The sequence below is a fragment of the Euprymna scolopes genome, chromosome 40 (genome assembly GCF_053919585.1).
Source record: "Euprymna scolopes isolate OS-2025 chromosome 40, ASM5391958v1, whole genome shotgun sequence".
Lineage (NCBI taxonomy): Eukaryota > Metazoa > Mollusca > Cephalopoda > Sepiida > Sepiolidae > Euprymna > Euprymna scolopes.
Genome location: NC_136521.1, coordinates 35,194,305 through 35,217,436, shown reverse-complemented (window position 1 = coordinate 35,217,436; position 23,132 = coordinate 35,194,305). Strand labels below are relative to the sequence as shown.

The 23,132-nt window shown below is 33.0% G+C and overlaps 1 protein-coding gene across 2 annotated transcripts in view; it reads right to left on the bottom strand.

The window, feature by feature from the left end:
* Positions 1–23,132, bottom strand: part of LOC145265490 (centrosomal protein of 41 kDa B-like) — an 82,781-nt gene that overhangs the window by 31,906 nt on the left and 27,743 nt on the right. For both annotated transcript variants that reach the window (XM_080121368.1, XM_080121369.1), the window contains exons 3-4: positions 8,648–8,695; positions 5,263–5,324 (exon numbers count right to left, since the gene is read on the bottom strand). In XM_080121368.1, the coding sequence (XP_079977494.1) occupies positions 5,263–5,324; positions 8,648–8,695 (110 nt within the window). The remainder of the gene's footprint in view (positions 1–5,262; positions 5,325–8,647; positions 8,696–23,132) is intronic.

The window sequence follows — 23,132 nt, the reverse complement described above, 5'->3', positions numbered from 1 at the left end:
AATTACTCAGTCAATTTTTGGTCTAAGAATTTGAAATTTACATAAAGGGTATTTAGAGATAGAGCAAGCTTTTTAATCAGTTTGGGTAAAAAATTTGAGCTGCCAAGGAGTTAAAGTTCAAAAGTTAAAGTTTACCTCTGCGGTGTCTAGCAAACTACTCAGCCAATTTTGGGTCTAAACAGTTGAAATTTATACATAACAGGTATTCAGACATGAAGCAAGCATTTTAATCAGTTTGTGGGCAAAAATTTGGCTGCCAAAAGGTCAAAGTTGAATAAGTTGACCTTTGCAGATTTCACCAAATTCCTCTGCCAATTTTGGATCTAAAGTCTTGAAATTTTAAATCTAGATAACTTGGACATGGGTAAAACTTTGTATTTTGATTTGAGACCAAAATAATAAATGTTAAGGGGTTAAAATTGGGATCAAAGTTTTTACAAAAATTGACCTCTGCGACCTCTACAAAATTACTCAGAAAAATTTTGGTCTAAACACCGGGCGTCATGCTAGTAATATATTAAAAAAAGAAACTATTTGATCATTTTATGTGATTTCTGGAATATATTTTTATTTTTCAATAGGTACATACATCATAAAGGTTTGTTTTTTTTTGAAATATTGAATAAGAATCAAAAATGAAATTGTGCATCTCCAAAGTAGCTTGAATAAGGTAATTCTGTGCGGTAGTCATAAGAGCAATGGCATTTAATTTTATGTGGTTGGTTGAATATTCATAGAAAGGAGAAAGTAAGAAAAGACAGATTTATTTAAATGTTGCAACAATAAATTAGAAAATATTTTTAAAAATATATAAAACCTGCATATTTATACAATGTTGCTTTATCTATATATCTAAAAAAGTGAGAAAGTGTATGTGTGTGTGCGTATGTGTGTGTGTGTGAGGACATTTCTCTATATACTCAACAAATTTTTTATCTACAGACTTGAAATTTGGTATATAAAATATTCAGACATGTGGAAAACTTTTTAATTCATTTTCATCCGGAAAAAAGGGCCACTAAAATTGAAAAATTGGTTTGTGGGAGTCATCAGATTGTTTCACGACTGCGCATGCATGAATAGTTCACACTACAGATTACTTATGAATAAGTTGTTTGAAAACACTTTTTAAAGATCGTGTCATGTTGGTCTAATTGTTACTTAACTCATCGTCTTTAGGTTTTGGTTTCGATCTCAGTTCCAGTATTTTTTCTTTTTTATTTTTTACTCACAAGAAGTGAATGGGTTAGAAAAAAAACATAATACTCACATGCACATATTTCAGTTTCTGTATTAATTAAAATATAATATTTATGCACATTTTACAACTGGGCAACGCCGGACGGCCTGAACACTCTGATCCCCATCTGGCATCAATTGTAATGGATGGCTCTCACCTAGGAGAAGCTCAATGTTTTGACAAGCTTCTGAGCTTGACCTTTACTCCTGATATGAAATGGAACACATACATAAAGTCTGTTGCCAGGGTCGCTGGAAAGAGGGTGGGTTCCTTCTACCGCTCCAGAAGATATCTCACTACTGATGCAATTCTCTATCTATATAAAAGCCAAGTATGTCCAAGGATGGAATACTGCTGCCATATCTGGGCAGGAGCTGCTAAAAATAGCCTATCCTGCCTTGACAGAGTACAAAATAGACTTTGTGGCTTAGTGGGGGGTGCCCTTTTCTCTTCCCTGCAACCTCTCTCCCACAGAAGAGACGTTGCAAGCCTGCCTTTGTTTTACCGTTATTTCCATGGCAAGTGCTCGTCTGAGCTCCAATCTCTGGTCCCCCCTCACCAATCTTTTACGAAAAACACCCGTCTATCTGAAGCCACTGTCAAAAATTTTCCCCACTCTCTATCTGTGCCTAAATCAAAATGTAGATTCCATGAACACAGCTTCTTTCTTAGAACAGCACGCCAGTGGAACTCTGTTCCGTCTGCCTGTTTCCCACCTGACTACAACTTGAATGTCTTCAAATCCAACGTAAACAAATTCCTGATGAACCACCCCCTTAAGTAGACACTTTATGAAATCTCAACACTAACATACAACGTACTGTACATGCAATAACCCTTATCCTGGAGTGGCTTCCGGGCCTTGATAAGTGGTGACCTCCTTGTAAAAAAAAAAAAAAAAAAAAAAAAAAAAACGACTGATAAAACTTATAAAAAGGTGCCTCAAGTAATAGCACTAAGGCTGCTTCTTTCTCTTTTTTGTCACATATCATTATGTCAGGTTTAATAACTCCATTTTCTAGGTATGTAATGGTAGTTGTAGGACTTGTATAATCATAGTGGATGGTGTATGACTTATTTCCAACTGTTTCTTCTGGTAAACATGTTCCCAGGATTTGCTGTTGCATTTGATATTCAACTTTTTATTATATAGTCCAATGGAGACGATCGTGTCATGACAAGTTGTGTAAAACAAAGAATAAACAGATCCTTTTTTTCTATGTAACCATGGTTACTAATTTGAAATGTAAATATCCGACAAAATTTTTACCTACAAATGTGATGAAGCACACCTGAAGATTTTTAAAAAGTCATTGTAAGGATTTAAGTGAATGTAAAAATAGGTTGAAAGTTGAATAGTACTGGCAGACTCCAAATGTTCCTGGTTTCTTGTGAATAGGTCAGTGTGCCGTCCTCGGAGTCAATAAAATCGTAACATCATGATGGCTAAAAATGAAATCTTAAACAGGTGTTAGAATAAACTACTTAAATCCCATTAAAATGTCAAACAAATTCTTAGACTTTGAGATGAAATTTAGAATGAATGGTAATCTCTACAATTATATAAATGCAACTTTGTCTGTGTGTGTGTGTGCGCGTGTGTTCGTTCCTTATTGACTCCGAAATGATCAGATTATCTTTAAAATTTACAGAACTTTAATGTATAAGTCTGGGAGTGGTCTTAGTTAAGTTTTGTCTCAGAATTCCCCCGATAATCGATAATCAAAACCATTATTTTAATTTATGTATCATCAGTAAAGCCATTTTTTCCATGCTGTCACTTAGCAACAATGATAGAACAATGGGCTATTAAAATTCTACTCTAGGTAAGTTGATAGCGTGTTTTTTGGTTTATTTTGCATGAAGTGGTCTGTAGGTTCAAAGTCCGCACGTACATTTCTTAATTTTTTTCATTAACTGCAAAGAATTTTATAAAACTTGAAAACTTATCCGTTTTTTTTTTGTTTTTTTTTTTTTTTTTGCATGACATGGCCTGTAGGTTCAAACAACGCATGTAAATTTCTTAATGTTTTTTTTTTGTTAACTTGAAAGAAGTTTTTATAAAATAATTTTATAAAAGAAACAGTAAGTTCTCTAGAGTGCAATGTAGAATAACATATTTTGGACTAAGTTACTGCATGGAGACATGTGAAGCTTCCTCCCAGGCGATTTTACGGATTTCTATAACAATAAAGATATAGAAGTGTGAAATATTTGTTGATCATCATTTAATCGCAGGCAACGTCAGGTCTCCCTGCTAGTGCTAAATTTTCTTTTTGACTTCCGATTTCTGTTCACCAACATTCTTGCCAAGTCTTGCGAATGTATACCAAGGAAAAGTCCCTTCTGATTAATACTTATATAATTCCAGTTCAATTTTAAAACTATGCATAAAAATAATTAGCCTTTACTTTGGAAATATATTTTTAAAGTTTATATTAAAAAATAGTCTACTTTTAAATGTTTTCTTGTTATAAAATATATTTTATTTAGATGATCTTCCCTGAACAGTGTAGGATTACCATGTTTACAGCTCTTGGTTAACTGTTGTGTTTCTGTCTTTTGTAGATCTTGATCATCGTCAGTGGACAACAAACGTTTGCAGCACATATAGACTTTATTCTAGTTTATGATCAAGATCATGTGACTGCAATCCGTCACCCTACGTATGTATACTTTGACTTCCCATTAACCTAAACTACAGAGCCAAAGTTTGTTATCACCATGCCCACAGTAGAGTGTCTCCATCCTGACTGCAACTACGTTACACTAGATCTTGATGCAGTTATTTTTATTTTATTATATATATATATATATATATATATATATATATATATATATATATAATAAAATAAAATAAATATTACAATTAAATTTACCAAAATGATCAAAGATGGTAAGATTAAAGTATAATATAATATTAAAGAATTAATTTTTATAAAGTTATTTCAACCAGATGTAAAAGCTCGATAAACCCAAATGCAAACATGTTTTATTAACTGTTTGCTCGTATATATATATATATATATATATATATATAGTAGAGACATGGGAGCAGTCATTTGCTTTTTGTGTGGAGCTCAGTAACGAGCTGCAGGAACACATTTTTCCATTTTACAATTAGTCAATCTATAGGTACTTGTACAGTTTAATCAAGACATTCAAAAATGAAAATATCGAAAAAAGGTTTTATTGTATGTATCCGTTTTGGACTGAAGATCTCTGAAAAAAAAAAAAAAAAATCTCATTTAATTTGATCGAGTATTTTTTTCTTTTTTTTTTACAGCAGAAAATCACATTCTTATGAGAGCGTGTTGAAGTCAGTCATTATGGAATTTGTTGAACACGCAACAAGGAGATAACTCCATGTAAAGCACTGATATTCCCTCCCCATCTTTAATACTAGCTTTTCTTTCTAAAAATCGAACCTTTTGCTCGGTATCATAACAAATTGCTTTTTCACTGTAAAAAAGAAAAAAAAAGCTACTTGATGAAATTTCGAAGAACTTCATTCCATAACGGATATGTGCAATATAACCTTTTTTCGATATTTTCATTTTTTAATGTCTTGGTTAAACTGTACAAGTACCAATCTATATATTTGCTTGATTCCCTTCTTTCATTTCTTTTTTCTTTATTCATCCTGTAATGATCATTTATTTCTCTTCCTTTTTCTTTCTTTTCTTTCACTCCTTTTATTATTTTTCTCTTTGAATGTTATTAATTGCTCTGAGTCTATCTGCTGTCTTCATTCAGGAAGTAACTAGGGGGTAATCTCCCCTGAACAGAATGTAACAAATGGTGATCTCTCCTGATGGCTATATATAGCAGAGACATGGGAGCAATCATTTGCTTTTTTGTGTAGAACTCAGTAACAAACTGCAAGGACATATTATGAAAATGCCATTACTGACTGCCCCACTTCTACTAATTGCAAGTAAAAGATATCAAATAATTACCCTTAGATGAATTAAATCAGCAAAATATTTTTTTAAATAAGTAGACAAAAAACGATTACAAACCAGTTGTACAAATGTCGACCATTTCATTCGTTTGAACAATTCATCTTTTTTATAACGATAATCTGAAAGAAAAGCAAATAAAATCAAATTAAAATTACACAATCACAAAAACACATTAGTTAGAAAATTCAATTTCTAAAAGTTGTCCAACACATGTCAGTATGTTAAACCAAATTTTTAGTCTACAGACTCGAAATTTGATATACAGGGTACTGAAATTTTGGAAAATCTTTGTGATCGGTTCTCGGCCAGAAATTTGGCTGTTAAGGGGTCAAAGTTCAATGATTTGACCTTTGAGAACTCTACCAAACTCCTCCGACAATTTTGGGTCTAAACACTTGAAATTTTAGATATAGGTTCCTTGGACATGGATCTAACTTAATTTAAAAAAATTGACCGCCTTTTTTTTTTTTTTTGCTTAACATATACCTCCAACCACCCGGGCAATGCCAGGCTGAAATGCTAATAGATATTAAAACAGAATTTTTATGAATCCTTACAACCATTATCATTTGTACTCACTCAAAGGTCACACACACAACGTTATCCGAGATTACTCACTGATGATAACTGGTGATGTTCCTTAAAATCCGAGTAACAAAATCTCCCTAAATTTTCAGTACTCTTTCGATAACTTTTGAAAATGACTTTGCATTATCACAACAATCGTTTACCACTGATTTTTCGCTGGCAACACTATTGGTCTTTACTGGGATTTTGGGGACAACTAGCCTCCCAAGGTCTAGTGGAGGTCTGTACAGTGTTTTCCCTTCTCAGTTCTTCCATTCTTCTGAACTCTTCACAACTATTTTATGTGCAAGCAACCAGGGCTGATGTCATATATATGTGTGTGTGTGTGTGTGTGTGTGTGTGTGTGTGTGTGTGTGTGTGTGTGTGTGTGTGTGTGTGTGTGTTGCATTCATCATTTAATACCGAGCACCATTGGGTTTTCCTGCTAAACAGATTTTTTTATGAACTTCTATCATCATCATCATTTGTACTCACTGAAACCACTGTCAATAATTTTCCCCACTCTTTATCTGTGCCAAAAACAAAACGTAGATGCCATGAACAAAGCTTCTTTCTTAGAAGTGCACGCCTATGGAACTCTCTTCCGTTTGCCTGTTTCCCACCTGACTACAACTTGGATGTCTACAAGTCCAACATAAACAAATTCCTGATGAACCGACCCCTTAAGTAAGACACTTTATCAAATCTCCAATACTAATGATTACTATAATAATATCCCATTGATTACTGTACACGCAATAACACTTATCCCAGAGTGGCTTCCGGGCCTTGATAAGTGGTGACTACCATGTAAATAAAAAAAAACTAGAAATGGCTGACAGAAGGAGAATAGTAACTCGAATAATCCATATTATCAATCCTTATCCCAAAAATTCAGAAACATAACACCAGGCATGGTTTTATTTTTTTATCAAACTGTACTGATTGTGACATTCACTGGAACGGGGGATAATATGACAAAATTTTTAATTACAAGGGGTGTGCAATAAGTAATGCCCCTGACCCACTTCCAGTTGTCTGATCTAGCTGAAATTTTGCATGTGCAATTGATTTATATCTCTATGGGTTATGTGGCAAATTACAGCTCTGAACTAATTGTGGTTTCTGTTTTACAGGTGTTTGAACTGAGTCAGGTGTGAAATGGAGCCTGTTGGAATGTCAAGCAGTGATCCGGTTTTTGTATTTGAAAGGACGCACACAGCAGGAGACTTTTGATGAAATGAAAGAAACTTATGATGATAATGTCCCATCATATGACCTTGTAAAACGCTGGCATCGTGAATTTAAACATGGCCGGAAGTCTGTGGAAACAGCTCTCAGACCTGGTTGCCCCCCCTTCTGCCATTGGTGAGACATCTGTCCGTCAAGTTGAGGCTGCCATTTTGGAAGATCGGCGCATTACTATTCGCCAAATAGCCCAAGATGCCAAGATTAGTACAGGGTCTGTGGAAACTATCATTCATGACTATTTGCATAAGGTGTCTGACAGATGGATTCCCAGGTTGCTCACCATTCCAGAAGCGAGAACGCGTCGAGTGCTCGAGGATGAATTTGGAGATGTGTCAAGAAGATGAGTCAAAGTTCTTCAAAAGACTGATTACACAGGATGAAACCTGGGTCCATCACTATGATCCAGAGACCAAAGCCCAGTCAATGCAGTGGAAGCACTTGGCCTCACCACCTCCAAAGAAGGCAAGGGTGCAGCCCTCCGCTGGCAAGGTCATGCTCACAGTCTTCTGGGACCAGGACGGAGTAGTGATGACAGATTTCCTCGCAAAGGGTACCACAATTACAGGAGCCTATTATGCTTCACTTTTGAGGAAATTAAGGGAAGCTATCAAAATCAAGAGGCGGGGCAAGATCAGCAAAGGTACCATCCTCCTGCAGGACAACGCTCCGGTCCACAACTCACATGTCACCAGATCAGAAGCACGGGCGTGTGGTTATGAAATCCTCCCCCATCCTCCCTACTCTCCTAATCTTGCACCCTCTGACTTTCAACTCTTCCCAGCCATGAAGTTGTTTTTGAAAGGAAAGCGTTTCCCAGATGATGCAGCCTTGATTTCTGAAGTTACGTCGTGGTTGGAGGACCAACCTGGGGCGTTCTACAAAAACGGTCTCCAGAGCTGCATCAAACGATGGGAGAAATGCATAACTCTGGGTGGTTCCTATGTAGAGAAAGACTAATAACTGTGCCAAGTTTCGTTGCTCTCTGCCATGGGAAGTGGGTCAGGGGCATTACTTATTGCACGCCCCTCGTATCTATATATCTATAAAATTGAGAATGTGCATATGTATGTATGTATGTGTGTGTGTTTGTGTGTGTGTGTGTGCGAGGATACTTCTCAACCTATATACTCAACAAATTTTAAATCTACAAACTTGAAATTTGTTATATAGGTTATTCAGATATGTGGAAAACTTTAATTGATTTTCTTCCAAAAAAGGGCTTCTAAGGGGTCAAAATTAAAAATTGGTACTTGGGGATCATCAGATTTTTAGCTGTTTGTCAACTGCTTCACGACTGTGCATGCACGAACCATTCACATGACAGCTTCCTTATGTTAAGAATAAGTAGGCTTTAAAACACTTTTTAAAGATCGTAACAAGATAGCCTAGTGATTATCGTACTTGTCTTTAGATTTTGGTTTCGATCTCAGCTGAAGTATCTTTTTCTTTTTTTTTTTTTTTTTTTTTTTTCTTACAAGAAGTGAACAGTTCAGAAAAAAAAAAATCATACTCGCATGCACATGTCTCAGTTTCTGCATGAATTAAAATATAATATTTATGCGGATTTTATGACCGACAACACTCGGCGGCCCGTTAGTTATGAAATAAGGGAAAGATTACTTACTTTTTCGAATTTCTTCAATTTCTTTCATATATTTGGAAAGACTTGCCCCTGCAAAGAAAATAGCAAAATTCTAGTTTAATTCTGGGCAGATTTATTCACATTCACAAGAGGACAAGTTGGACACAAGGTCATTTTTAATATGAGGAGTCAATACAGTACAGGCAGAGTCATCTGTGTAGTAAATAGCACAAACTAGATCATGTAATTGTTTTGATAAAAATTAGAATAAGGATTCTAGACATAAGGTTTAGTAAAATTATAAGTAGATTTTAATCTTTGTAAGGGAACATAAAAACTTTTAATAAGAATTAACCCATATTTTATAGACAATCATAAAATACATCTTGAAGGTCAGTCATTGTGTGATGAAACCACGTGTGCTGCCCCACTCGACACCAACCTCATCGCTGTTTCCAAGGTCTACTTCTATTTCATCTTCTCTTCTGGTCATGTTGTCGTCTCACGTTGGCAGCTGCCAAGGAGTACGCATGGGTTCACAAGTATAAAAAATAAAAACAACTTAAACGAAAACGTAGAAAACGCATTTTATATATATCGATTGGGATTTGGGTGCGTATGCGACACCATCGCAGTAAACAACACTCTAACTGCTAACGTCCACATCTTTGTCAGTTGACATCAGCTCATCTTGACCTGTTCAGGGCCCTGACCTGCCTTTCACTGTATTTAACTGTAAACTCAACTGTTGCCAACCCTAAGACTGTCTGTAAAACAGTTACAGTAAAACTTATTGAATGGATTTTTATCAATATTTTGTTAATTTTTCCACTTTTGAAGCATTATTGACGCTCTGAAGACAGCATGCTTTTGTCAGCCATCTTGATTGCCCGTTTAACTTACCTACTCGACATTGCTTGTCTTTCAAACTGAAGAAATGCTTAAAATTCTGTTAAAAAAACACAAAAAATCATCCAGGTATGTAGAAGAGTAATTTATCTTGCCTTTGGTAACATTTCATATGTATTTGAATTTTTGGCCTTTTCCTTCATTGTTGGCTTCTCTGTTAAATAACCCATCGATCCTTATCATTCATATCTTAGGCTTTTGTTGAGGCCATGTTTGTCAGCTGATGTCAGCTCATCTTGATCTACTCCGAGCCACAACCTATGTTCAATTGCCCCAACTGTAAACTGTACTCAGTTTTTGTAAACTGTCACAAAACTTACTGCCATACCTAAAACTGTCCATAAACTAACTCTAAATATATCAACCTCTATGCCTGATCTTTTTCCTCCCAGTTGCAACAACACTTTGATAAACAATCTCATTTTTTTTTTTTTTACTTCCTGACATTTTTTTTCAGGGTGTGGGGGGGGGGGTAACATTGATAATATCAACGTATCATAAGAAAAAGTTAAGGGAGTAATATAAATAAATGATGTAAATAAAAGAAGAAAATGAAACCATGAAAATTACAAAACAAATATACAGAAAGAGTTCAGGGCTAGGAGTAGAAGTATAGATATCAGCAATAGTTACTGGGTAACGTCAGATTACACTTCGTCTATTGTTTTCTTTTAAAGCGAGTCACGACTAATCAAGGCCTGAAGTCCCCTGGAGAATAAAGGTTGATGAGTGTAAGATAAGGTCATTGATCAGTAGAGGTGAAAGTTGGGTAGAATCTGATTATTTAAGGGGCAGCTCAACAAGAACTTGTTTACATTGAACTTGAAGATGACCATAGTGTTGTCAGTTGGAAAGGTATTCCACAATCAGGCAGTTCTAGAGAATGAAACTTTGTTCATGGAATTTGTGTTTAGATTTAGGTACAGATAGAGAGTGAGGGGAAATTGTTGACAGTGGTTGTAGCTAGATAAGTGCTTGCTGCAAAAGTCTTGCAGATGGGGAGATCATAGACTGAAGAACACTTGCCATTAAAATAATGATAGAGCTACGATATCTCTTCTGTGAGGAATAGGTTGCAGGGAGGACATCAACTAGGTTTCGGAGCCAGTTATGAACCCTGTCAAGGCAGGATAGGGTGGTCTGTGTAGCTCCTCCCCAGCTGTGGCAACAGTATTCCATTTTCGGACATATTTGAATCTTGTACAGGTACAGGATTGTGTCTGGAGTGGTAGAATGATGCAACCATTTTTACAGCAACCTTGGCAACAGATTTGATATAAGTCTTCCATTTCAGATCAGGAATGAAGGTCAGACCCAGAAGCTTGTCGAAGCAGGGCGTTCTTTGAGACAAGAGCCATTCATTTCAATCGGGGCCAAGTGGGGATCAAACCGTTGGTGGTGAATAAATAGAAAAAAATTCTGTTATCTTGACAGCCGTACTTGCTAATGCTTAACAAACTTGGAACACCATCAGTAAAATAAACAGTTCACCATAAAGAGCATTAAAAGAAAGAAAATAAACAAACCTCTTTCTGCCCTAATGACACTTTTTTGACATTAATCTGTCCCAGGCACTCAACATTTTTGCCCACTTGTGAACTGGAAATTTTCCCAAATCCATTCTTCAGAAAAACATAATCTTTCTTTCATCCATACGGATTAAAAGTATTCAGGTACAATGCAAATATAATTTGTACAAATCTCGCCAATCGGGCATATGTAAACACCAATCGATAACGGAGGGAAAAATTATTTCGTTTGCGACAACTAAATTCCAAATGTCTTGTACATTCATTATTTTTCTTTTCTTTTTTTCTGAAAAATTAATCATAGGCATCTTACCAACAATCAGCATATGTACACATCGATCGATAACGGACAGAGTATTTGTTTTGTTCACAATGGATAAATTTCGAATGTCACATTCATTTGATCATTTTGTTTTATGGCATATCCAACCTTTTCAGATTATTTAATGTTGAATCCAGTAATTTTGGGAAAAAAAGGTTTTATGCTTCAAATTCTTTGTATCTTCAAATATTTATTCATGGTGTTTGGTTTGAGTATTTGTTTTACAAAATATCAACCCTTTTTGGGTTCAGCTACTCTGTGAACGTATATACTGCTCACTGGACAAAACAGGTGAGGGTAGAGCAGTAGCCTTCGATATATCTAAGGCTTTTGACAGAGTATGGCACGATAGTCTTTTAAAGAAAATTAGATCATATGGTATCACTGGAAGAATACATAATGTAATTATATCCTTAAGAGAAAAATCCATGTTGTCCTCGACAGTCGTACATCTAAATATGATATAAATGCAGGAGTATCTCAGGGGGCTATCCTCAGACCTTTATTATTCTTGATATTCATAAATGACCTCCCTGATAAAATTGTTTCTGAGATGTGTATATTTGCTGATGACACCACTCTCTATAACAGACACGAGGGGAAAACAAATGAACACATATTTAAGGAAATGGCAGAAACACAAGATGAAGACTTCCAATCTGTAGTGAAATGGAGACAAAAATGGATGGTCACATTCAATGCTGTCAAGACCAAGCTTGTTTCCTTCAGTAATTACAAGAAACCTTCACTACCACCAATAGCAATGGCCAAGAACACATTACCCGAAAGTACTTCCTTTAAACTCCTCGACCTAACATTTACATGAACTGAAATAGATACATTGAGAGCATTGCCAAGGCTGCTGTAAAGAAGGTGGGCTCTCTCTACCATGCTAGAAAGCTACTTACGTCTGAAAGTATCCTGTACCTCTATAAGGCCACCATTCGCCCATGTATGGAGCACTGTTGTCACATTTGGGCTGGTGCATCCACTACTTGTCTCTCACTCCTTGACAGAGAATCACCAACCTGATAGGTCCTGAGCTGTCATCTAAGCTTCAGCCCCTGTCCCATCGATGAAATGTTGCATCCCTCTGCTTGTTCTACAAATACTTTAATGGTGAATGCTCTGACGAACTACAAGCACTTGTACCTCCCTCAACATGAATACTCCCGACAAACCCGACACGCAGCTAAATCCCACCCCTTCACACAGTAGAGATCTCTAGATTTAAGAAAACCTTCTACTCCAATAGTTTCTTCCCCAGAACTGCTAGACTTTGGAACTCCCTTCTGCTTTCCCAACTGTACTGATATGCAGAAGTTCAAGTGTAATGTGAACAGACATCTTGCTACTCATTTCCCTTCATAACACCCCTGCAACTTATGTCCCCGATAGTAGCCCCCTACTTCAAAGTGGCACTGTACCATGTTTGGGGTGAAAATTGAATTAAAGTTTGTATGCTTTAAGTTCTTTATATCATTAAATAATCGTTTATCGTGTTTGGTTTGATCGTTTTGTTTTACAGCATATCAAACTTTTTTGTGTTCAGTTATTCTGGTAAAACTTTCTATACTTCAAGTTTTCTGTATCTTGAAATATTTATTCATGGTGTTTGGTTTGGTTTTGTAGGGGAAAATTATTGTTGTTTTTGGCTTTGCAAAGAGAAAGAAAAATAATAACATTGATGTTTGTTTGGTATCTTCAGACAGCCTGGTCTGGTAATGAACTCTTGATGATTGGTCAGCTACTTTGGTTTGTCCACAAGCAAAGTAATCATTAGATAGGAAAATGAAGAGATCTTGAGATGGAAAGCCGAAGAGAAATTGAATGCCCAAGAAAATTTGGATGAAAACCATTCTTTTTTTAACACAACAAAAAAAAAATGAGTAGTCAAAAGTATTTCGGACACCTGAATCTATTAAAAGTGATATCTCTTCTAGTTAATTTCCAAATTTCATGACAAAATTCTTAAGAGAAATGCGGTATGACCATTTACAGATCAGGGGGGAGGGAGGTCATTACAAAATCTTACCGAAAATGCTGTTTTATGATGTTAACATTTTTATCACTTTATTTGCTTAAAACTCTTAAAATATATAATGTACATTATTATTTATTAATTCATTTGAAAGTCTATTCATTTTCAAAGAAAACGGTGGCATTTTGAGGACTTGAGGTGCTTTGGTTTTTAAAATATGACGATTTTAGCAGAACCCACTTGAAATCCGTAATTATCCAAAGTGTTTTATCATCCGTGTGTATTGCAACATGTGTATAGTTTTTAAAAGTGTATTTAATTATTAATTAAAAAGTCCATCTGTTTTAAAATAATTTTTAAATGAGATTTTGTTTCTAAAATACTTTTCCTTGCAAATACAACAAACATCATGTTGAATTATTTTTCTTTTAATTGTATATTTTCTTATAATAATCTGAAAGTTGAAAATTATCTTTTATTTGAAAATAAGAATTACATATATAAATGAAGGTTTAGAAAGCGAAAAACAACACATTCTTTTCATTTATTTATTTTCATTTTGAACTTGTTAACAAATAATTTTTACATGAGGTTATTTTCAGATTTTTAATGGGTCCATATCATATCAAAGAACCTAATGTTGATTTTCTATGTTAGGCCTTTCGTCTTGTGTGGTAATAAAACTTCCCCAATCCACTTGTGATGTTAGGCTGTGCAAGGTGTTAACTTTGGTCAAAATCGCTTGTTCCTTCTTTCATCAGATTATTTCAATTATCAATACTTATCAAAGACATGCTGATACAAAATCTATCTAAGAACATTGCCAGGTACATAAAGTACCTTCGTGTGAAATTTCATAAAAATCAGCCCAGCCATTTTCGAGTCCACGTGGAACAAAGTTCTTTTTATATAACAGTAGATATTATTTTAGCACTGTCCGTAAACTGCAGAATTGTTTGTCTTTTTTTTTTTATTAACTTGGTTCCTTTAAAGGTTTTTAAATTTGTTTCTGGTTACTTTTAAAATGACACACACACACACACACACATATATAAGAATTACAGTTAAATTTACCAAAATTATCCAAGATGGCAAAACTAAAGTAAATTATAAATATTAAAGAATTAATAACCAGATGTAAAAGCCTGATAAAACCAGATGTAAAAGCCTGATAAAACCAGATGTAAAAGCCTGATAAAACTAAATAGGAGATAGAGCTTATAATAAGAACAAGTAGTTAATAAAACATGTTAAAAAACACTTTGAAAAAGAGTTAAAAACATAATTAACACACGTGTTTCCTTTTTAAAATTAAATATGTTTTTAACTCTTTTTCAAAGTGTTTTTTAACATGTTTTATTAAGTACTTGTTCTTTATATATATATATATATATATATATATATATATATATATATATATACACACACACACATCATTAGCTGGAATTGAAATTAAAACATATTGATTTTCAGTTATTCATTCTAACAATTAAACTAATTTTGACACTTGTTAGAAAATGTTTAAAATTAATATATTTATTAGTTTTCAGTGCTTAGAAGCAAACGGAATGTATACAAGCACAGATTAAATTTGACCCCCCCCTCCCCCAATAAATTAATTGCTATTTTTACTCCAAATAATAATTCTTTTAGATTTTATACATCCGGGGCAACACTAATCAAGAAAATATAAACTTTGTAGGTTTTGAACTTTTAGCTGAACATACAAACACACAAACATATGCACATACAAACACACACAACTGCCTTTTATATAATAGATTAGAGGGGGTCGCCATTGCCCGGTCATAAAAAAAGAAAGAAAAAAAGAAAGAAAAAAGGAAGAAAAAAAAAGAAAAAAGGAAAAAAAAGGAAAGAAAAAAGGAAAAAAGGGAAAAAAAAAGAAAGAAAAAAAAGGAAGAAAAAAAAAGAAAAGGAAAAGAACGGACTTGGGTGCCATCAGCCAGAAGTGAAACCGAAAACAAAAAAGAAAAATAGAAAAATAGAAAAAGAAAAGGCCACAAACTTGGCACGAACTCGCAAAAGTTAAGTTTGTAAGCGAATGCATTATCAATGGGACCACGACAACACAGATGTTATGACACAGCAAATTTATCTTTTTAAAATGAAAGAACGAATTGACCGTTCACGCATGCATGGTTTATAAACAACATCAAAAGCAAGGTTTTTACCTGAACCCCTTCTTCAAACAATGGTACCATGTTCGTGCCATTTCGATGCAGATGACAAAAATTTTTAGCGGAGATACAAGCACACACAGACACAGATATTTGCCCTTTATATAATCAGGGCTCTATGGACAAACTTATCTTTAGTTGAGTTTTGACAACTAAATATTTTCGTTTACTAGCCAAATAGAAAAGTTACTGGACAAACCCACATGATTTTTAGAATATGACCTTTTTGTTCTGTGACGAGTATGTACATCATAAAGATTTTTCTGTGTTTTTTTTTTTTAATAAGTATAATTCTAAATATACAACAAATTTTATTTTGATATTTGAAGGTATAAACATTCTAATTTCTTCAGATATTTTTTTAAACAACCTTTGTTAAAAAAAAAAAGTATATTGTTCTATTAAACTTTTATTGTTTAAATAATTTAACTTTTTTTTTCATAAAACGAACAAAGTTGAAAAGATTTTTCACTCAGTAGTGAGCTTTGGAAAATTGTCAGTGAAAAAAATGCAATCGCCAAAAGATAAGCGTTTCATTATTGCTAGTCGCCACTTTGAAAAAAAATCACTCGCAAATGCAACTGTTTCACTCGCAATGTAGAGCCCTGTCATATATACAGATAAAAAAATAGATATTTTTAAAAATTTAAACTCTTCAGCTTTATCTTTTTTTTCTTTTCTTTTCCTCTTTTTTTTCCTTTTTCCTCTTATTTATTTATTTTTTTGTAGTTAAAATTGATTAGAGTTCCTATTTACTTGCCTCATCACGAAGGCAGTCAGGCACAAGGTCAGGTTTTCATGTGGAGATAATCCAACTACTCAAGAAGGAGCACTCTGAATTAGAACAAAAATAAAAATTCTCTCCATCTAATAATTAGAAAAAATTCCAAAAATTGCGAAAAATGATAGTAAATTTGCTAGAACTATTTTTTTTATCAAAAAGAACCTAGATATTAATGGTCTGACATTATCTATTTTGAAATGGCAGGTTTGTCAAAATCATATTGCAGTTACCTCCCCTGGATTTTAAGAACACATTAACATTAATCGAGATAAAACTATAATTAAAAAATTTTTTTTACTTGTTTATTTTTCTATGCTATCATTTTTCATAATCTTTTTACTAATTTTAACATAACAAGTAAGTACGTAATCATGTTTTTATCTGATAAACATCTATTTTGAAAAATTCCATTCTATTGAACAAGCACTATTGTTTTTTGTTAGGCGATTCATCTTGATTTTATCTTTTTTTCTAAAGCCTATACTTATCTCTATATCGATTTCTTTTGTGAATAGTTTCTTATCCTCTGATATTAACATTTTTTTGCAGAATCTATTTATCGTCCTGATAAGATTCTAAAAGATTTGCAAATGAAAAAAAAGTGGGTGGGTGGAGGTGCTTGTGCAAGATAAATGGATTTTAAAAAATGCTTATGTATCCTGTTGAAATTAGTACCATATTTTGGGGTAATTGCACCAAATCCAGAGGTAATTACGCTAACCTTTGTTAAAAAAAAAAAGTATATTGTTCTATTAAACTTTTATTGTTTAAATGATTTAACTTTTTTTTCATAAAACGAACAAAGTTGAAAAGATTTTTCACTCAGTAGTGAGCTTTGGAAGACTGTCAGTGAAAGAAATACGATCGGCAAAAGATAAGCGTTTCATTATTTCTAGTCGCCACTTTAAAAAAAAAATCACTCGCAAATGTGACTGTTTCATTCGCAATGTAGAGCCCTGATAATAGATTCAAAATTTTATCAAATTAATTGTTTTAAACGATCAATATTATCTGTCTTACCATAAAAACACGTGTCAGTTATATATTCTGATAAATAAGACGAATGTCACTTTTTGAAATGCATTTAAGATGGCTAAAGTCAGAATATTTTGTCTTAGCGACATCAAATTCATCACCAATCACCAACATCAGACAACATCAAAAGAAAGAATGACAAAGTGTATCCATACAAAATTTAATTTTTACTAGTAGAACTCTGCAAAAGTCCCATGATGCTTTTTACATTAATCTGTATAATTTACTATTGCTGTTGTTAATAATAAATAATAATCCTTTTGAAATAATAAGTGTCTGCCAGGGTCAATACTATTAATAAGAAATGACTTTATTTTTCAGTAAAATAATTATCATGTTTTAAAGAAATAAAGTGAATATGTCTCTTCTGTATTTTCTAGTGATTTTTTTAATAGGTAACGACAAAAAAAAAAAAAACTTGCTGAAAATTTATTTAAAAAACGACAGAAATTTTTTTTTTTTAAGTTGCAGATTTTAGGAGATGAAAAAAAATCACAGAAATGGTTTTAACTAACAAAAGAAATTACCAAAAATATTTTTCAAACTAACAAAAAAAAAAAAAAAAAAAAAAAAAAAAAAAAAAAATCACTATAAATGTTTTTTCTAAAACTGATACAGCACAAAAGTTATTTTTAAAATGAGCAAAATAAACATCAGGAATGCTTTTTAAAACTGACAAAACAAATCACTATAAATGTTTTGTTTATAACAGGTAACAAAATTACCAGAAATGTTTTAATATATTAAAAACTTAAACAGTTTAAACAAGCAACAAAAAAAAAATTTTTTTCAAAAACTTTTACCAAAATGCTTTGTCTAAAATGTTTTGTGATAAAAATAAATAAGAATCACCTGAGATATTTTTAAAACTGATTAAAAAAAAAAAAAAATCACAAGTTTTGTGTTTTTAAATGAACGAGATAAAAATTACCAGAAATGTTTTTTTAAAACTAATTAAAAAACATTTCAGGATTTTTTTTAAAAGACAAAAAAAAAAAAAAATCACTATAAATGTTTTTCTAAAACTGATACAGTACAAGAAAAGTTATTTTTAAAATGAGCAAAAATAAATATCACCAAAAATGTTTTTAAAACCGATAATGAATATTTTGTTTATAACAGATAAAAAAAATTACCTAAAATGTTCATTGAAACCAACAAAAAATATTAACAGAAAGTTTTTAAAGTTAAAAAAGAAAAGAAAAAGAAATCACTAAAAATGTTTTGTGTTTTTAAGTGGACAAAGAAAAAAAAAAATCAGAAATATTTTTTTTTAAATTAACAAAAAATAAACCAAAACTGATTTTTTCATGCTAAACAATTCAAACAAGCAAAACAAATTAAAAAAACATTTACCAGAAATATTTATAAAATGGACAAGAAAACCAACAGAAACGTTTTGTCTAAAACAGATTTTTAAAAACCAGAATAATTTTCTAAAACTAATAAAAAATACCAAAAAAATTTTTTAAACTTATGAAAAAAAAAAAAAAAAAATCGCCAGACTTGTTTTGTATTTTTAAATGGACAAAATAAAAACAAATTCACCAGAAATATTTAAGACTAAATAAAAAAATATTCTGAAATGTTTTTAAAACAGTCAAAAAAAATCAGAAATGATTTTATTTAAACTAACAAAAAAATCACTAGAAATGTTTTTTAAACTGAAAAACTTTCCTGAAATGCTTTTTAATAAAAGAAAGTAAAATCACAAGAAATGTTTTTTAAAACTAACAAAAAATTACCAGAAATATTTTTTAAAAGGATAAAAAATTCCAAAATATTTTTATTCAAACGATCAAAAAAAAAAAAAATCACTACAAATGTTTTTAAACAGATGAAAAAAAAAGAAAAATCACCAAAAATTTTAAATAAATAATTAAAAACTTAAGACTTCCTTAGACAGACAAAAAATCAGAAATGATTTTATTTAAACTAAAAAAAATTAAAAATTAAAAAAAAAAATCACTAGAACTGTTTTTAAACTGATGAAAATTGCTTGAAATGCTTTTTTAAAAATAAAAGTAAAATCACAAAAAATGATTTTAAAACAATAAAAATTACCAGAAATGTTTTTTTAAAAACAATAAAAAATTCAAAGATAATTTTATTCAAACCAACAAAAAAAATAAATAAATAAAATAATCACTACGGATGTTTTTTTAAACAAATGAAAAGAAAAATCACCAGAAATATTTTTTAAACAGACAAAAAAAATAATCACCATAAAAAAATGACTACAATAAAAATAAAATGAAGAAAAAAAGAAAAACTTTATTACCTACTGGTGACGTAGATTTTTTTACCGCATAATGAGCACGGGTAGACATGACTTCAGTTGTCATCCATCCAGCAAATGCAATCAGGACAAACACCTTAAAATCCAGCTCGGAATGAATTGATATATTGCAATGACTGACAATTAATACCCAATTTATGAAATAACTAAGACCAAATCAGGGGATTATAAACAGATCAGATGCCTGATTACAATTGCTTCTGTCTAACAGAGTATGGCCATCTGAAATATCCCCAGTAGGTTGCTATTTTACTGGGTAGTCTTTTCTGGGTTGGGTAGGGAGTATGATGCTTATGGCAAATGATTTATTGTTGGTATTTTTTAAAAAAGCAAATATTATCAATGGAAATTCTTTGCAGGAGGGGGAGAAGGAGGCGAGGGGAGGAGATGGAGGGATCTTTTAATAATAGTATTTACATGCTTTTTGCTTTAGATTACACGTTGTACAAGTCAAGACATGATCACAGACAATCCTGTACAAAGAGCAGAGGATTAAGGAGAAATTAGAACGGATATCCGTAACATCTGTGCAATTAGTGATGAAAAGGCTGATTAAAACTTGAACGTGATGAGCCGACAGACAGAGTGTCTTATAGAAATGTCTGTGTGCATCTAAAAGTTTTATTTAGGCAATATGGATTGGAACAAATACCTTGAGGACATTGCAAAGGTTGCTTCAAAGGTGGGATCTCTTTCTACCTAGAAACCTACTCAAACCTGAGAGTATCCTATACCTCTACAAAGCCACCATTTAACCATGAATGGAGTATTGTTGCCACATCTGGGTTGGTGCATTTAGCACTAGTCTCTCACTCTTAGATGCAGGCCAAAAAAAAAAAAAAAAAAAAAATCTTTAATCCAAAAGATCCCACACACAAGCATCAATCCCTGTCCCATCACTGACATCTTGCATCTCTGTGTCTGCAAAGAAGGTGGGCTCCCTCTACCTTAAAAATTACTCAGTGAGAGTATTTTGTAACTCTATAAAGCCTCCATTTGACCATGCATGGAATATTGTTGCCACATCTAAACTTGTGCACCCATTACTACTCTCTCTCTCTCTCTAAAACAGGGCTGAAAAAAAAGTCTCTAATCTAAAAGGTCTCGCACTATCGATCAAGCTCCAACTCCTGTTCCATCACTGAAATGTTGCATCTCTGTGTCTATTTTACAAGTGCTTTAATAGAATGTGTTCTGACGAACTCATAGCATGTGTGCCCTCTCTATGTACATACACCCAACAAGCTTGTTTAGCAGCAAAATCCCACCTCTTCCCAGCAGAGATCCATAGATGCCGAAAAGCCTTCTATTCTAATATTTTGTTCACTCGGACTGCTAAACTTTGGAATTACCTCTGTTTTCTGCTTCCCTGCCTGCACTAACATGTAGATGTTAAAGTGTTTTTCTTTTTTTTTCTTTTTAACCATATAGTCACCGCTTTTCAAGGCCTAGAGGCCATTCAAGGACAAGAGTCAATGGGTATAGTAATGGCAGAAATTGGATAAGTTAATTTATTTTAGAGAGCAGCTCAACAAGAATTTATTTACATTAGATTTGAGTTGAAAACAAACATGTACATAAGTAAGCTAGGAAGCACCTTCATGGTATTTTGTTCCACAGATGGACAGTTCTAGGAAAGAAACTCTGCTCATGGAATTTTCACTTGCTTTATGCACAAATAGAGAGTAAAGGAAATTTCTGATAGTGATTGTAGCTAGTCGACTGAGCTTCAGTTTATGATTCCCTCATCTAAAGCATTCGCAGCAACTTACATGAGTGAAGCTCAGTCGAGTCCCTGCCATAAAAGTAATGACAGCAGAGATACTTGCAACGTCTCTTCTATGAGGTGTGAACAGACATATCACTTATCTCTCCACACAGTATGTTGTAGACATGGTTCTAAATAGTAGCCCCCTTATGTCCAAGTGGCAATATGCCTTGTTTGGGGTGAAAAAGAGTTTGTTTTTTTTTAATTAGAACAAGCATGACAAACCAAGTTAATGTTCTTTAAAAATAAGTATCGCACATTAATAAAAACGTTTTTTAAACACCGATAATTCTAACGGATAAAAATAATATTTCCAAAAGAATAACAAACTGACAAAAACACTATTTCAAACTGGAACGTGACAGACTGACGAGAACACGATTTCAAATTGGAATGTGACAGACTGAAGAAACTGCAATTCCATACAGGAACACAAGTTTTTTTATTGTCATAGAAAAAGATGAGTTCTTATTGTGAATGTTATACAAGGAGGAACCAAGGTTTGGAACTAAATCAAAACACCTAATAGAGTAGAGAGAAACTAGCATAGCTAAGATCTTAGAATTTGGTGAATTCCTGCAATGCTGTATGATCTGGTTGTTGTGTATTGTATTATATATTAGGGACCCTACAACAGTAGCAATTAAGTTAGCTAGTGTGAATTTTGACAAGGGTCACACAGAGTGCATGATAACCCAGATCTGTAAAACAGAATAGTTCTCAGTGTTGAATGAAAGAGGGGTAATGTAAAGTTGAGGCAGGGGCAACAGGTCAAACAGCAGACAAAATAGGTGTCGAATGATGATGAATGATGTCATTTTCAAGCTGAGAGAAAACTAAGGTTTTAAAATCAGCCTCACTGCGGAAGCCATATGAATGAAACACCACCAATGATGTAGAAAACTTGATAATTGAAGTGTAAAATGTTACTTTGATCTTTATCTATGCATCACCATTTCAGTTAAGTTATAAAGTTAACTAAAGAACTAAATAATTAGCTGAGAGAACATTAGTCTTTCTTCTCCCCCCCCCCCGCCAAGTCAATCTCTCTAAAATAAAAACGTTGAAGAAAACTCTCAGTAATGTCTCCTTCGTGTCCTCTTTCTCCATGAAAAGAAGCAACAGATCAAACAGCAGACAAAATAGGAATTGAATAAGGTTTTCAAATCAGTCTCTCCATGGAAGCCATGCAAACGAGACACCACAAATAATGTCAAAAAAATTATAATCAAAGACAAATGTTACATCGATGTCTGTGTGTATCACCCATTTCAGTAAGTTAGAAAGTTAAGTAAATAATTAACTAAGGAAACATTAGTCTCATTCTCACGAGTCCATTTTCTCAAAGAAAAAAAAAGCCTTGGAACTCAGCAAATGTCTCCTTGTGTTATTTCTTCATGAAAAGAAACTTATTTCTACAGCAACCACTAGACGAAATGGCAACGACTAGAAGCAACTATTACAAAAATGGAAAAAACAAAAAAGAAGAGACCACACAAGAAAAAAAAATAAATAAATACCCTGCACAAGTATGTATAAAGAAAAAGAAAACACCCTGCAGAAGTATGTATAAAGAAAAAGAAAACACCCTGCACAAGTATGTATAAAGAAAAAGAAAACACCCTGCACAAGTATGTATAAAGAAAAAGAAAACACCCTGCACAAGTATGTATAAAGAAAAAAGAAAACACCCTGCACAAGT